Source organism: Thunnus maccoyii, chromosome 23 (assembly GCF_910596095.1).
Source record: "Thunnus maccoyii chromosome 23, fThuMac1.1, whole genome shotgun sequence".
Lineage (NCBI taxonomy): Eukaryota > Metazoa > Chordata > Actinopteri > Scombriformes > Scombridae > Thunnus > Thunnus maccoyii.
Genome location: NC_056555.1, coordinates 9,317,442 through 9,334,786, shown reverse-complemented (window position 1 = coordinate 9,334,786; position 17,345 = coordinate 9,317,442). Strand labels below are relative to the sequence as shown.

Here is a 17,345-nt window from a genome sequence, read left to right as displayed (position 1 = left end):
AGTGGTCACAAAATGGGGTTATGTGTGGCTTGAGCATTATTCGGCACTTGGACCACTTATAGCCTGCGTTGGCCCACTCATCAGCCTTGTGGCAATGCAATGACGCACATACATATCCTCCTATGTGCCCATTCATCCTCTATACCTTCTTATGATTCATCCATTCAGAAAGAAGCACATCACACTCTCCAATTCTGTCTTCTTCTCAGTAGTCTATCTTCAGTGGGACAAGTGTCCACTCTGTCCTTAACCTCAAATTTATTTGCATATATTGGCTTAGCTCTATATTTGCATGTTCAAAGTGGTGTCAAGAGATTTTTAATCCACACTAACATCAGGATGGAAAATGATGGAATTAATGGAATTAATCAAACACATGCAGATGGACATGGGGAATCATGTGGATTACTGTGCGGATTAGGCTGCTAGCGCAAAAAGGGACTATCAAGATGGCCAGCACATGCCAGCATGCAAACGTCATGTAAATACTGCCCTACTAGTGTTGCATGGTTTACTGATACTAGAAAGGTACCCTGCCGTTAAAAATGGTACTATACCCCATTTTATTAGTAATGGTGCTATAAGAATGACAGTGTAATAATAAGAGCCATATTTCCTATTACCATATACTTATTTCTCTGCTTCCACTCCCTGAAGGCATAGTGGGTGTGCCAAACAAATGCCCAAAAAAATTTTAATCAAACAGTCTATGTAGTTACTGTGTTTTGGCTTTTTACACTGCTGGACTGACAACTGAAATAATATTGAACGGCAGCAACTACAAGGCAACTACAGCTCTGCTACTGCTTGTATTTGTCTTAGTACATGGTACAGCTTTGTTTTACAGTGTGGCTTGACCTAATGCAAAATACTTTAATCTGGGTTATAAATAAATTCAGTCCACAGGCAGTAAAATTTCACTGTTACAAAAGTTAGGTTTACACCTTACTTGCACCCCCGCAAATACTACTACTACAACCTCAAAGATACACAAAATGTGAGTCAAAACACAACATACTATATAGTAGACTGTCAGATTAATATTGAAGCTCTTTTGTTGATCCCATTATTTTTAAAAGCACCAAATTACTCACACTGTGTATTTCTCCTGTACGGATACCACTACAGCAGAGGAGCATTGATGATTTGACAGGTTTATTTGTGTGAATGTGTTCTTTAGCTACAAGTGGACAATAAGTAAACATAAAGGCATGTACACACAATACAAATATGAGAGGAAACACATACTTAAAGCATCACACATAGGCATATCCCTTACATAGTGAGTTGGCAAGGTCTACTGCATTTTCCCACAGTGACATTTTGACACCTACATACAGTACTGCTTTCCCCTCACCTCTCTGAGCGGATTATTAATACAGAAGGACACTTTGTAGCTAACTTAATCAGATGAAGTGAGATGGAGAATGAAAGGCAACGAAAAAGAGAGAGAGAGAGAACGGGAGAGTGTCTGTGTGTGACGACGAAAAAGCGACAAAGAGAGCGAGTGAGTGAACACCACATTAGTCTGCATATGATTTATTCCCCCCTCTAGGTGAAGGATACACCATTTGTATTCATTTGCCTTTATTTTTATCCTAGATTCATCTTGCCTTCACATGCCTGTCACCACCATACTAATATTATTTTGGCCATGTGATGTCCCATAACTGGCTCTTATAAAAATTGCCCCCGCGTGACAGGAGAGGATGATGCAGAGGGGGGAGGGGTTCTATTGTACTTCATTCACCTGATTTTATTTATTTATTTTTTTTTTACAAGGAGATTAAAAGGTTCCCCTGGACAGGATGGTGTGAAGGGTGGGGATAATGATGTCTGTCCTCCTACTGAGGGGACACACTAACACCCATGCATGTGCACACACACATATTTTTATGTGCATGCGCACTTAACAGAAGGCCTGGCTTTTTTTTTTTTTAGTTTTTTTTTTTTTATTACTGGCAAGGTGAACCAGTGGTGCTCCAACCCAAGGACAAAGACAACTGTGACCACAATCCTCCTCGCGGGGCTTTGCAGAACAATTAGATGAGAGCGGAGGGTGACTGCAGTTGTGTGTCAGGACAGTACACACACATACACACGCAGCACAGATAAGGACACAGGGCATGCATAAAGCCCAGTCTACACAGAAGTAGACGCACATAATGCACAAACACATATTAAAGAAATAATTCAGCATTTTGAGAAATACGTTCATTTGTTTTCAAACTGTAAAATCCTGTAAAAAACCCTGAGGGTTATGTGCCTGACTATTTTTATGGCACTAGGCAACCAGCGGATACTCCAGGAAGTTACTGGTCCTGGCCAAGAAATAGTTCTGTACACAACCACTTGTAAAACTGTTAATTTTTACACTACGTTTTTCATATGGATTACACAAACCATATATAACGCGTTAATTTGTTAGCTGTAGAGGTGCAGGCGGATTTTGTTACCTTTGGATAGAGGCAGGCTAGCTGTTTCCCCTTGTTTCCAGTCTTTATGCTAAGCTAAGCTAACCTAAGCTACATACTTACCATACAAGCATGAGACTTATATTGAACAACATCAACATGACCAATATGCACACAACCGCCCCTTCTTCTAGTTTCACTCCCTTTTTCATCTTCCACACCGAGTCCTCGCATTCAGCTGGCGCATCCATCCAGCCGAGTGCACCCAGCTGCACAGCAATTACAGGTGGGGTTTGGAACGGTACACAACAACCAGACGCATACATTATTAAATGAACCCATGTTCAGATGAAATTGCTAAGCCAGCCAATAAAGGTAAATTACCAAAGACAAAACGCGGTGGCAAGAAAGAGAGAGAGGGCCTGCCCGAAATTGCATTGCATTAATGAACAACATTTCTGAAAATGGAGAGGCAACACGGAGTTGCACCTATCAGCGCAAGACAGAGCTAGGGGGGAAAGAAAGAGAGAGGGAAGAGAGAGAGAGAGAGAGATGGAACACAACATTGACTACCTAATTATGCATTTTATCATTTCAGTCACAATAGAGTGCCTCCCTTCTTTAGCTGCCCAGTGTACTCGTGCAGCTGTTCCTCCGCTGCTTTAATGAGGAAGATAAAGAATAATCACAACCGTGTTATATTTACATCCACCAGCCACCAAATTACTTCCTGCTTCAGCATCACTCATATACATATACACACACACACACACACCACCTCCCAATCATGTGAAGGGCATATAATGATAGTCCCCTCATTTTTTTTGAGCAACTACATAGTATAATGTGTAAAAACAAGTTTCAGCATGTTTTTGTCCATCATTAGAGCGTAGTGTACTGAAAATTATCCAACATGAGCTTAATAGCATGATACGAGGCAATGGGCAATTGCTCTCATTGTGTTGTTACTTGTGTTTTGACACTGTTGAAAATAAAGACGAGTGCAGATTGCCTCCCCTTTTCCCCTCGCCTATTGACTTTGTCCTCACGTCCCCAGCAGTCAAAGCCAGCACAGATCTTTGACTCCCGGCAGAGCTGTGATATTATGTTGCCGGTCCATCACATTGTGTCCCATTCATCCATCCATCCATCCAAAAAAACTGGGGCCCCAACCATTTGATTCCTTTCGGCTCTTAAAAAAAAGTAAAGAATAGTAACTGTAATCACTAGGAAGAGATGAAAGGAAGATAAGTGGGTGCAGGAGAGTCAGTGGAGGAGATGTACATTGCAGGGCTCTGACACCCATCATATGGAATCAGCACCTCGTGAGTAATGGGGGTTAAAAAGAGAAAGCGCTTCCTCTCTCACTGCCAGATGGGCTCGTGTGTGTTGGATCTGAGCTGTGAGTGAGTGAGAGAGTGAATGAGTGAATGAACACTTGCAGCCCTTCTTGGCAGCCCCTCCATCAAATGGCAGAAATCAAATGGCAAGGGGTCTCAAAAGATAATTGGCCCACCTCGTCTGAGCTTCCATCAAGAACTGGCAATAAAAGCTGCTTTGCGATCCAACGCCAACATGTTTCACCAGGGTTGTCACAGGCCCGACATTTAGACAAATACAGGGAATTACTGAAGAACAAGCTGTCTTTTTACATATTGCATCTCGATATTTGCCAGAAGGGGAAAAAATTTACATCTGTGTATGGTGCTTAAAGATTGGAGTATTTTCAGGAGTCCATGATAATGTCTGAAATGCTTAGAGATGGTAAACTGATTTCATGTTTTCCTGAGGTGATTTCAAGGAAATGATAGGAAAACTGCAGCATAAACACCGAATTAAACACAAAAAAACTAAAGAATATATTGCATAACATATGGCAACATTTTTGTGTAGCCTATGTATGTTTTTCTTCTACATTTTTTGGAATTGTACACCATAAATCGGCTTTAAATCTATTGATAAACGCTTTTGCATCCAACATGAAGAGCAAAAGATGCACAACTTCAAAGAAAGTCTGGTAACACTTATTTCACAGGTCCCTTAATTTTATACTTTACAGTTTTTAAGAGACAACCTAATATGCTAATATGTAGTTTGACACACAAAACTACACACTGAAAACTAAGTATTTTCTGTCAGTTACAGAATTAAGTCTAATTTATTAAGGATTTTTACAAATTAAGAACTACGTATGAACCCAAATATTATGAACTAAAACAACTTTTCTGTTTTTTCTTACAATTTGTACCAAATTGCACCACCCTCTCTGTAAAATATCCCACAAAATTAACAGTTAAATACCTGCAAATTACTTTCTTCTTTGTAGGAAATCTGTATCAAATTAAAGTACCTGTGAAATAAAGCATCACTGAAATTTCTTCAAAACTGTAGATAATAATAATATCTGCTGAGTTGGATTTTCAACAGTATTAATTTGGGCCATATATTTATACTTGAGATTTTTGGAACCAGACTTGTTGGCTTGATAAAGATGGCACCAGCAGTGGTCATCATCAGGTTTGATGGGTTTTTTTTGTTTGTTTGTTTTTACATTTTCACATTTTTATTTCATATTCTCAGACTTTCATGTAATATTCTCAGTTTTTCATTGAGTATTGCAGTATTATCACTCCATATGCTGTGTTTTTCAGCCAGACAGAGGTTGATAGTGACATTAACAGGGATTTAAATTTGAAGTTAATGAATAGAGGGTAGCTGAGAATCTGAGCTAACACAAGCCTACAACCTTGTCCTTGTTACAGTCATTTCATAATAATTTAGACAGGCATATCTGTTTCATTTCAACAGTATTCACTGCTGCATGTTAAGTGATTGATTTCTTACATTACACTCTAATAATCAATTATGTTTAGGGCTGCAAGTAATGATTAATTTAATTATCGGTTAAACTGCAGACCATTTTTTGATAACTGATTAATTGTTTGGTCTGCCAAATGTCAGAAAATACTGAAAAATGCCTGTCACTATGTTCTAGAGCACAAGGTGCAGTATTTAATTTACTTTTTTCTGACCTAAAACTAGAAGATGTTCAGGTTACTGTGATGTATGATGAGGAAAAGCAGCAAATTATCACATTTAACAAGCTGTAACCATCAAATATTTGTCTTTTAAAAAACTGACTTAAATAATGAATCAAATTACTAACTAATCAACTTTGGTACTCTCTGCTGTCAACTGATATATAACACAATACTGATTTCAACCTTTGCCCAATTCATGAAAGCTTTTATACAGTGCACAAAGCCTTCTTTAATATTGTAAAGTATGCTCAACACTTTTAAATGTTATTTTACAGTAAATACTTTATTGTACCTATATATTTTTACTACTGTTTTAACGTTGAGGTTTATTTTTAACGGTTTAATCATTAATCCTTGACTGCAAAAAAAACAAAAAACGTTTGATTTTATGTCCAGGAGCAGCCAGAACAAGCTATACGAGAGAAAGGAAGAACTGGGCAGTTAGCATGAGCAACAACCACTATCATGATTTAAACAAACAAAAACTTAACCAATAGGAAAGCCAGGGAAACACTACTGGTCACATTTCAACAACTTATCACCTAGAATATCAACAGAATTTAAACAAAAAGGATCATACAGACATTTGAACTATTATGCAATCACTATGCCTGGGCAGTAGTTAAGACTACAGACCCACTTGACGCTGTCCTCCTGCTATAAATTGTGGCTTTGGCCCTGAGGGGTCCATAGAAGCAGTAATTATTAATTAATTGTTCATAGCCCGTAGCCTCGCGAACAGACATAGCCCCTTGGACATGCGTTCACGGCAGGGGAACTTTTCTCTTCCAATTAGACCAGTGAGGTGGAGAGGGTGAGAGCACGGACCATCAACCACAGCAGCGCTGGTGAGCAGACTTGTGGGAAACAGGGAGGACAGGCGGCGGGCGTTTAGGAGGCGCACTGCGGAGTGCAGAGCCAGAAGGCTGCGCAGGCCCCCTCGCCGCCCTCGGCTGCTGACAGGATTTCACCACCAACCGGAAAGGTGTCAGAAATGAAGATATAAAGAGAGAGAGAGACTCAGAGAAAATGAGAGAAAAGCTTCCATTTTTATTTAGTCACATGCGCTGATTTATTTCATCTGTTTGCTTTTATACGTAGGTGCAAATACTGTATGTAATCTCTCAATTTTTATGTACACTCACATTTGTGGATGAGCCTGTTTTTATGCCTGTGCGCGCACACTCAGAGAATGTAAAAGACGAGGTGCGAGTGAGTAACAGTTGAGCAGAGACATATTAGCTCTTGAAGATTTATAAGGCCGAAATGTTAGGATGACTCTGATGGGCTTAGCAAGTGATTGGTGTGTTGGCCTTGCAAAGAATCCTGCTCTATAAAGAGCTCCGTAATACTTCAACACAAGAGCCTGATGGCTCATTTGAAACCCAGACGCAGCACATGAAGTCAATCTACCGAGCCAACATCCCTCTTCATGAACACTCAGTGTAGAGTTGATCTTCAGCTGAATGATTTGGCATTAAATCAGCACAGAATTTAGCAAGAATTATACATAGATGACTTTTTTTTCTCTCCCCTCTAGAACAAAATTACAGGTGACTCACAGTTGCTTAGGTAACACCAACACTCTGCGTCAGAATAAAAAAGAGACAGTGAAAAGAGCAGGAAAAAGACTCAAAGTGACTGAAAGATTCAGGTGAATGCAGGTAGCATTTTAAAAGTGAGTGCTTTCCATTATTATATCCATATATGCTTATCAAGCACTTCTCAAGAGAATTTTAGTGGCCTCTTTCTCATTCAACCCGGATTAATTATAATAAAACACAGAGAGCAAGATTCACAACAATAGAGCATCAATAACCCCTGACGTTATCAACAACTCAGAACCTTGGAACACCTGGGTCCACTTCATCACCTTGTGCCTCTAGATTTATGAAGGCAGAGTGCAATGAGTTCTGGGCAGAAGGGATATGTGGATAATGCAGCTTCATTAAGAGAGAGCATAACGACTTGCCTGAATGCATTATGGCATCTGTATGAGCTATATCATCTGGCATATTAAATATTTACAGTCAATGTATGCATATGGGATTACTCCTGCACACATACATCCAGCGGACTACTTATTCATCTTTGACTGCATTAACATCTGTCATTTTGAGAAAAAGAAACGGCACCAATCTGTATTTGTGAAATGATAGCGGGCAGCAAAGGACAACACCACTGCAAGTTTGTGCAGCCAAAGTGGCAACAACTCTAAGGATTACATAACCTCAAAAGAAAAGTCTCTAAAAATATATTCAGTGTATAATTATATTTTGTGAGTGCAAGTAATTATCTAATGAGGAATACAAGAAGTGGTCCATTTTTAAAGAACTGTGAAAAATGGATTTGCCTTATTGAGGAAATTCAGCAGGGAGGAGGCTACAGAGAAACATAATGCAAGGTTAATGGATAGAAAACTTACTGTAACTCTGCCACGGAATGAAAGCCGGAGCATGACACTTTGCATTATTTTTATGCTAATATTCGCCACTCATCAGCTTTTCTCCCTACGGGGAAAACACAAGCATTCTTTGTATTATATTTCTGCTTGTCATACTGCAAAACACAGACCGGCTCAGTGTTTCTGTGCACGTCTGCGTAAACCCACAAAGAAACTGTTTTGATAGCAGTCACTCTGGAGGGAGAGCTCCGCATTAATATTTGCAAAACTGAGAGTGCCCAAAAAAGGAAAAAAAAAAAGAGAGAGATAGAGAGAAAAGAATAAAAAAAAATAACATACATACACTCGTTTGGGACTTTGGTTCCTTCTCTTATTCCCTCTCATAGCCTGTAACTGCGATGTCTCGACAGTTGCCTCAATAATGTTTGGGGGGTGTATAGGGAAGTAGACAAACAACAGCGGAAAAAGTTGCTTTTTCTAACTCTTTTTCAACACTTTTAGGTCTGAGTGTCTGAGATTTCCTTTAAAATAAATGCCAAATTGTATGCTTATGGCCAATGATGTAAAAGTTGAAAATTCCACCATTATTTTTTCCTACAAATATGATTAAACACTCCTCCTGCTTACTATGCCCATCACTAGAAATGGAAAAGAACCTGCTCTTACTCTTAGTGTGTGACTATTATGACATTTAAATACATTTTTTGTTTTAAACAATGTGATATAACCTGAGTTCTTATAGTTCTTAAGTTCTTAAATTTAGCAGTAAAAATTAAGTCTTTAAATATCACTGCCTGGAGGCACAGCTGGTCCTTTCTTCATCCCCCTCAAACACTTTATTCTTTTTACCTAATTCACAAAGAGAATATAAAATAGACTTCTTCCTTCCAGAAGTTCTCTTTTTATTTTATATCCTTTCATTTTATTAAACTATACAATCACATGTCCCATCATCAGTGCACAGTACTAAGCTGTTGCAGCAGATGTAAGTAATGTTTTGCCTACAGTATAGAATCAGTCAGTCACAGCCATCTGAAACGGTGTTGTTTTGTTATTTTGCCCACAATATCATCTATCGTCGTGTCTTTTTTGTTTTGTTTCCTGCTTCCATTCCAAATAACTGCAGTTACTTCAATAGAAGTTATTTGGTCAATGGATTTCCTAGAATCACAGGCAACAGGACGCTGATGGATGATTCACCATGGATTCACACCTCAAATAATACAACACAGACATTGGCTCATTTTACAACAAATTGATGCCAAATTGAGAAAAAAAAATCCTCTATTTGGACACGATTGCACTTGCGCTCACAAAATGATTTCTGCTATGGGGAAAAACAAAAGCAAAGATTTAGCAAATCAAAACTGTCATGTACAGGACACTAACATTACAAGGCAATGGATCATGTATTTAAACGAAGGAAAATGCAATCAAACTGCAACTGAAAATTATATAATTCTTCCTGGTTGGACTTTTTAGTAATACTAACTTATAAATGGGAGATTTCTGAAATGAAACAACAGCACTAGTACGAATAAGAAAAGACGGAATGCAAAAAAGACACACTGGGAGAGTCGTGTGTCCTGGGTGTGATGTGATTTGTGTCTCGCTCCAAACCAGCACACCCAAGGAGAAGCAACCCACCTCAGGCTGCGGTCCCCATCTGCCTGCCCTCTCCTCCTCCACTCCCTTTGACAAGGCCACAGCCTATGGTCATCAGTCTTCAGTCTGCGCTATACATGTGTGTATGTGAAACAGAAACTGAGAAAAAGGGCCAAAAGAAAGAGAAAATAGAGGAGGAGCAACATTACAGATTCACCACTGGACCATCTTTTCCAGTCCTGGTCCCTCTGGACAGCGCTGCGGTAGCAGCTAGCTTGCTAACTGGCTGCCGGAGCTGACATGACATGTTTCCCCCACAGACTGCGGCCCCCTCCTTTCCTCCCTGGATCAAATCAAACCAGTGGGCTGATGCAGTATGATTGGAGCTCTGGTACTGTCTAATAGCCCAGAGACTGAGCCTGACGCATACTGTTGTCTCTATCACTGCCTGATTCACTGAAACAATTCCTCATATGTAAGCTACCCAGGGATGTGCATCTCGCAGGAAGAGGATAATTTTTATAGCTTGCAATGCAGTTTTACGGATATGACAATGCAAATTATGTGTTAGTCTATCATTCTTTTTTCACACATAAATGAGCACGCAGACATTGGTTTCTCACTGTAATTCACAGTATTATCCACAGGCCTCTCAAAACCGGTCATCTATGAAGCTTTCATCAATGTCAGCATCAAAGCAAAAAAGAGACCAATCACAAACACATTCACCTCAGACAGGGACTCCCCTCTGAGCTATCACTGCCACCGCCATAACCACAGTGACCCTCAACAAGAGCATGTGAGTCTCTGGAGTTGCCCCCTTCTGCAGTTCTGTCATTCTTCCCCCGCAACCAGCATGAGGAGGTAACTCGCTGTTTCTCTCTAATAGTCTCTCTCGCGGTCTCTCACCCTCCTAATAAGAATCAATATCAGCTCTCTTAAAAGTCATCAAGCACAAAGGTAAAAAGGCTCAAGAGCATGAAATTGCAGATGGGGAGAAGGTGTACTTATGCAACGCTGGGCTGTGATACAGGCCTCAAATGGCTGGAGCCATCAAAGGCATACAGTAAAGAGAGAGAGAATAAAGAGTGAAAGTGTGTGTGAGAGAGTAAAGGAAAAAAAAGCAAAGAGGAATAAATAAGAAAGGGTCAGAGAGAGACACCATTTTGTGCTGCAGAGATGCAATGCTTAAAGGTTTTGTCTTCTTTTTTCCGAGCTAGTCTCCTTATGGACCCGTGCATCAAACAGCGTGGCTACGGAAGGCTTATCATGTCGACGGCTTATCTCCCATTTTCACCTCCTCAAAGCAATAAACACACATGGAGCAACTGGGAAACAGGGAATGCACAACAACAAAGAATGACTTCAGGATCAACACCACAATACAGCTAGTCTCTCTGTTTTCATTACCACACACTGTCATGGAAGCCATGTGAGACTGTTGATGGAGCTATGGATTATCCTGCATGCATGGGATGACCAATGTGAACAGCATCTGAAGCATGAAGGACACAGATCGTGTCAGCCAAAGCAAAGGCATATTACAACAGAGAGCAGACCTCAAGGACTCAAGTAGATTAAAACTGATTGAAATCCCATTTGTGGCGTTTGGGGTCTTTTATGTCAGCTCGCTTTCTCACTCTCTCTCTATTTCAATGTCCCCAAAGTGAACAGGGCCTGAGTCTGACTAAACAAATAAGATTGCATTTGTGGAGACAAGCATCTCAGATTTGCATGGCAATAATATTAAGCTCTGGGATTTTGTAATATGAACAGCAATAAAGGTGTATGTGTGTATGTGGGAGTATTTGGATAGGAAGAAATGTGACAATATGGCAGGAAATGGTAAGTTACAACCTTACAGACAAATATATTCACACACTCTGCATACATTCGTGTACATTATGTGCATGTTTTAGATTTCAAAACCAAACTTAAACTAAACTTTGAATACCATCTTATGCAATAACGATGTACACAGTGTACACAGTTCTAAATTTTGTTAAATATTATAGTCAATTATATGTTAATATATAGTCAATTTTTTTTTTTTTTTTTTTTTTTTTGATGGGGCACAGTTTCAGAATGCTTCCAAGTTGTTACCAGTAATGTTTTTGCGTCCCTATCAGTAACTATATAGAACTATAATTGAATTACACTTATTAACACTACATTGCATTTAACAGCAATATTAAACAAGAAAATGTTCGCTCAGGGCTAATGTTAGCTGGTTAGCTCCATTATTTAATGTTAAGTAAAGAAAGCTCACACACGTAGCAACTATTTTTTCTGACACTGTTTTGCTCTTGACTCTTTGTAAAAAAAAAAAAAAAAGGCCTTATGTCATCCCCTGACTTGTAGAATACATTTCAGTGCTGCAAATTTAACAAACAACAAGCTAACACTAATGTTAATTACTTGTGGGTTAAAGTTAAAACCACTGAGGCTAAGGTTACTTTAAATAGGGAAATTCTGAAACTCTAAGTAACTCTGTATTCCAGTCATACTGTTTTCATTGTGTGAGCTGAGATTGGTTATTGTTTTGTCACGTTTAACGTTTCTACACTTCCACGTACATTTAGTCATGCAGCTAGCTGCTACTAAGTAATGTTTTCTAGCTGGAAGGAACCAAGTAGCCTACACAGAGAGGAGGGATTAATGCTAATTAAAAACACATATTGTGAAAATAGAATTTAACAATCTCTAAAGCCATCTGTGGCATGGGCATGATGTCTCTGTATACAGTATATTTATTCATTTCCATATTCACTTGTGTCCCAACCTGGACAAGAGGTCAGTTCATTGCAAGGATAGCATACAGTAAATAGTTCGTCTTATATGTACATTTATAATATGGGTGATGCAGAGACTTAGATCTGCCTGTGTGTGTTTGGACTATGGAAAGTAAAAACGGTTCTGCCCAATACTCATACTTCACAAGGAAATATTTATTTTGAATGAGCTATGTATTTGAGATTAATTTCAAATTAGAAAATAAAAAATGTAAAAAAGAAAAAAATGAACAGAGTAGATTTTAAATGACTTTTGCTCATCTAAAAAAATCTCAATGGCTTGTAGAGCCAAAATACATCTCTGACTGTCGTTTAGCGAGCCCTCTTCAGCCTCTCAGGTCCTCTAATAGCAGTCTGCTTACTGCTCCCAGAGTCCAAATTAACATGGAGAAACAAAAATGGGTCTTCCAGGTGATACAAGAATTGCTCTGACTTGGACTAGCTTTAAATCCGGGTTAAAAGCTTTAATGTTAGTCATCATCTTTGACTAAACCTTATGCACTCATTATTATCCACCTTTCACTTGCATCTTTATATTTTGTATTATTCCTCAGTTTTTATCTGTTCATTTCTTTTAAAATGGTTTCTAACATTTTGATTTGCATTTTCATGCTTTATGCCTTGTATGAAGTGCACTTTGAATTTCTTCTGTGTATGAAGTGTTATCTCTAAAAACCTTTTGTTATTCTGCAGTGTATCAATTTTTATTCTACAGTGTTTCATTATTACCCGTGATTTATGATTTTATTTTTCTTCAAGGTCTAGTAGTTGGTTGTACAGTGAACCACTTCAACTGCCGTCCAGCTGCTAAGGTCTCTAAAAAGCCTGCTGATAAGCCTAAGCTCTCTTCAGAAAAAGAGAGTATCAAGCCTACGCAAAATGCCACAGTGCCTCGTGAAACCCACATTGTGACAAATACCTCCAGATATTATCAGGATTTATGCAACATCCTTACAATGTATTCACTGGCAAAAGAGGCATGCGTAGGGAGAGCAAAGTGACTCCGCAGTGCAGGTGCACATGTGGTCATGTCTACCAGATCAGATTTTCTTTATAAGACTAAGGCAAAGCACAAAAATCTCAGTATGAAACCGTTTTGGACAAATTCTTGGCCAGCGGAAGAAAATGAATTTGGAGAAAGGTCAACTCTTCAATGTCAACATTCATCTCTGTCTGCCACACAAACTAGTATAACCTCCTGTCCACACAGTGCAAAGCCATCATCCCCTATGATCAGTGCACTGAGGACTAGTCCTCCAATCAGAGATGTGACTGTGAAGACTCCTCAAGCTGCACAGTTGAATCACAGGCAAAACAAGACAACAAAAGGTACAGCTCACTGCAGGTCTTTCCCAACAACAGCGGTTTATTCTACCGTCACCTGTTCATATAAGCTCCCCTCTCTCCCCAGGCGAGAAGCCACATCATGTGAGAGAGACTCAGAGACAGGCACCCTAAGAGGCACTGGGATGACAATGAAGATGTCATTAAGAGATGTAAGAAAAGCTGAAGTCACACCATCATTCAACCCCATCAAAAGACTGCCAGAGCCTCAGATTTCTTGAATCAAATTTCTTCAAGCTGTCACAGTGACTAGAGAAATATCAGTGCTCAAGTGGAAATAAAGGGCAAACTTCTTCAATGTTAGATATATATGAGGAAGCCATGGACACAACTAATGTCCCTCTTCCTCTCCACTGTGCACTAATTACACCACTATTTTCACTCTTTTCACTATTGTCGCTGTCCTGTGAAAAACATGCATCTCCAGATTTGTTGATTTTTAATGTTTCAATAAAAATAAGAATTATGTGTTCACTTATGGGTTTCTTTTTATACAGGAAAAGTGATCTTTGTACACCTATGTTAGATAGGTGCATAGGAGAGTAAGTGTTGAATTCAAGTAAAAAAAAAAAAATCTGCTCCTGCACACTGTAAAAAATTATGTTAAATTCACTGAATAGCTAAGTTTCAGCAATTACTCTGCTTGACCAAAAATTCAATACACTTTTTTAGATTTATTATAATTAACTACTGACAGTGTGCAGAAGCTGATTTTTGCTTTTTAGATTTTACAAAGACTAAAATAAATGCAATTAAAGATTTGTGTAATTGCTCTAATATTGTCTCTATATTCTAAAAATGTGAGTCAGAAATAATAATAATAATTATAACAAAATAATAATATCAACAAAGCTTATAGTACGAAACACAACTGCACTATTCCACAAATATTGTCACTATTCCATGAAATATAAGCCCATCTGGTGGTGGGGGATTTAGAAACCCCCTAACAGCCACTTTTTAAAATGATTCAACTGTAAATTGGTTCAGTACAGGCTTTTCTAACATCACAAAGATAGCCCTGTGATCCACTTTGCTCCACACTGTAGGTTTATCCACCTTAAGCTCCTACTTAAAACAGCCAAACCTTAACTGCCCTGACTGATGATATGATTCAACGCTTGGATATGCCTGAATGTTACAAGAGCACATTTAGTTTTCTTCATGTGCTTCAAGACCAACAGGATTCAGTGTAAATCTCAGACATGCCTCAGGAAAAACACACACATGTCTGAGTAATTTTCACTGAAGTGGGGCCTTAAAGAAAGCAAGCTAAGCGGGGATCGCCCTGCCCCTGCTCTTACCGTCCACACAGGCGGGTCTGGCTCTTGTAGTTCCAGCGATCTGGCCCTTCTTACAGGCGCAGCGGGCCGTCTGCCTGGCGATGGTCCGCCGTGGTTGGCTGCTGTCCCTGTCCAGCGTCACAATCTCACATGTCCCCGCTGCCAGCTGGCCTGAAAATGACATTGCACCACAGGATGCGAGGTCAGAGAGATGAAATCATAAACAGGGCAAAATAAAAATGTTCAGTGTTGTAACTCTTGTCATTTTTCATAATCCTTTGTAGCTGAATTGGCAGGGCATGGCACTAACATTACCACGTTTGAGGGATTGAGTCTCACTGGAATGACTGACACAAGTGCATGTATTTGTGTATTGCATTTATCTACAGTAAGACTTTGTAGACATAAACATACATGGCAAGGACATTCATTCTAATTTTGAATCTATAAAACAAAAATCCAGACACAGCTTATCTGTTTACAGCAAGACAATGTTGTTTTTGCTGAACAGCAGCCATTGTTGGCACAGATGACAATTACCCTTTACTTTCAAAGATTCTCTTGAGTCAGTTGCCTGTTTTACTTTTGTGACAAAACCATTGAAATGTTTATCTGTGACAGGTTAAAGTCAAGTTTAACAGTAGTGTCACAAAGATTGCAAACTGACTTAATAATGTCAGTTACACAAGACCTAACATTAGCTAACATTAGCTACTGGTCTTACCAGACCAAATAAGGCTATAGCAGCAAAACCCTTGAGTGTACTGAATTGAATAAAGGTGTGTTTTATTGCTTAAGAATCCAACTTTTGTTTCTAAAAGTAAGTAAGCATTGTGTTATTTTGTCTTTCAAAAGTTACTGTGACCAGGTTGAAAATGTGACTGGCATGGAGAAACAACATGATCACACATTTTCTGCAAATACTCTAATTCAACTGACTTTAACCACATTGCAAACGCAGTGGGGATGCTGTTTTGAGATTTTCACATTTATGTCAGGAGGGATGTGTTCTTTAATGTTTGACGGGCAAGATCTTTAACCTTGAACAGCTCCAGTGGAACCACAGGAGCCAAGAGAGGAGCAGCATGGTGGTACTGAGCAGCTCACAGATGTAATGACATGTGTGAAGGGATTTTAAAAGACAATGGTGAAGAAATTACTTTTAAATTCCAGCTGCCTAAAGACTACCCACACGCTATTTCCCATTAAGGGCCACATCCTATCAGCACACCTCTTTGAAGGTAATGTACCCATTAGCCACGAATGAAACGCATGAATACTGATGAACTTTGTAATTGCTGCCAAGCCCCCCCGCCCCCCATCTTACACACACACATCCTCCATGTATTCAATCAGGTGACCTTTGGCCCAGTAGCTGGGCCCTTGCTGCTTGCAAATTAACCTTTGTCTGTGTGTGGAGACCCTCGGGTGCCATCCTGGAGAGGCTTATCAGGATCTAATTGTGATTGGCAAGAGGATGGAAGTTGTGATTAAATCTGGACTTGAGTCCCGAACACTTGGGTGGCTGGCTTAATGAACTGAGCTGCGAGGGGTCACACCCAGGGTAATGGGGATCTATCAGGATTCATCCACACACTGGTACCTGTGGTGGCCATGGCCTCAGACTGAGAAAATGTTTGAGTGCATACAGTTTGCAGCTTGTTCTATTATTTTTCATGTCCTATTTTAAAGGTGTGTCTGTAGATGTATATATACATGCCCTTATTTGCCATCATGTATGTTTTAGGGCAAAACTTCAGTAATATGAGACATATTCATGTTGGCCTTCCAGTCCACTCAAACATCTCAAAAAGGTTTTTATGCTTGTATGATGTTTCTGTGTGTTGTCTATCTTATACACTGGTCTTGAGAAAAAACAACATATAATTTTGCTACATGTGTATTTTTATTTTGTGGTTGGAATGACAAATAAACTTGAACTTGAATTATTACTCAGTATTTATCGATTGTTTTTTGATTAATTTTTTAGCCACAAGTTCTCCAGAGCTCAAGGCAACAACTTCAATTTTCTTTTAAAAAAAATGTTATTAACATTTTTTAAATCTTATTTCATTCAACTGTTAGCCATTTTGACTGTCAGTCAGTCTGTCAGCCCAAACAATGAATCCTACCGACTCTGTTGATCCCCTGACTTTTCCTCTATGGCGCCACCATGAGTTTCACATTCGTGGTTTCAGTGAAATGAAATGGCTCAACAACCTTTGGATGGATTGTCATGAAATTCGGCACAGACATTCATGACTCCCTCAGCATGAAATATAATAACTTTGGTGATCCCATGATGTTTCCTCTAGCAAATGCAAATAAACTAAAACTCTTAGTAGCACACTCTTCTTTTATGATCTCAAACCATCCCTTTTGTTTTTTTTTGTTTTCCTCCAATGATTGCTACACATGCAAACACTTAAACTTAACACAATTAAATGAATGCACATATTAGT

At 39.1% G+C, this 17,345-nt stretch overlaps 1 protein-coding gene across 1 annotated transcript in view; it reads right to left on the bottom strand.

Moving 5' to 3' along the window:
* The window catches only part of LOC121890692 (chemokine-like protein TAFA-5), a 99,283-nt gene that overhangs the window by 44,430 nt on the left and 37,508 nt on the right, over positions 1–17,345 (bottom strand). The window contains exon 2 of the mRNA XM_042403176.1: positions 14,905–15,054. Within this exon, the coding sequence (XP_042259110.1) occupies positions 14,905–15,054 (150 nt within the window). The remainder of the gene's footprint in view (positions 1–14,904; positions 15,055–17,345) is intronic.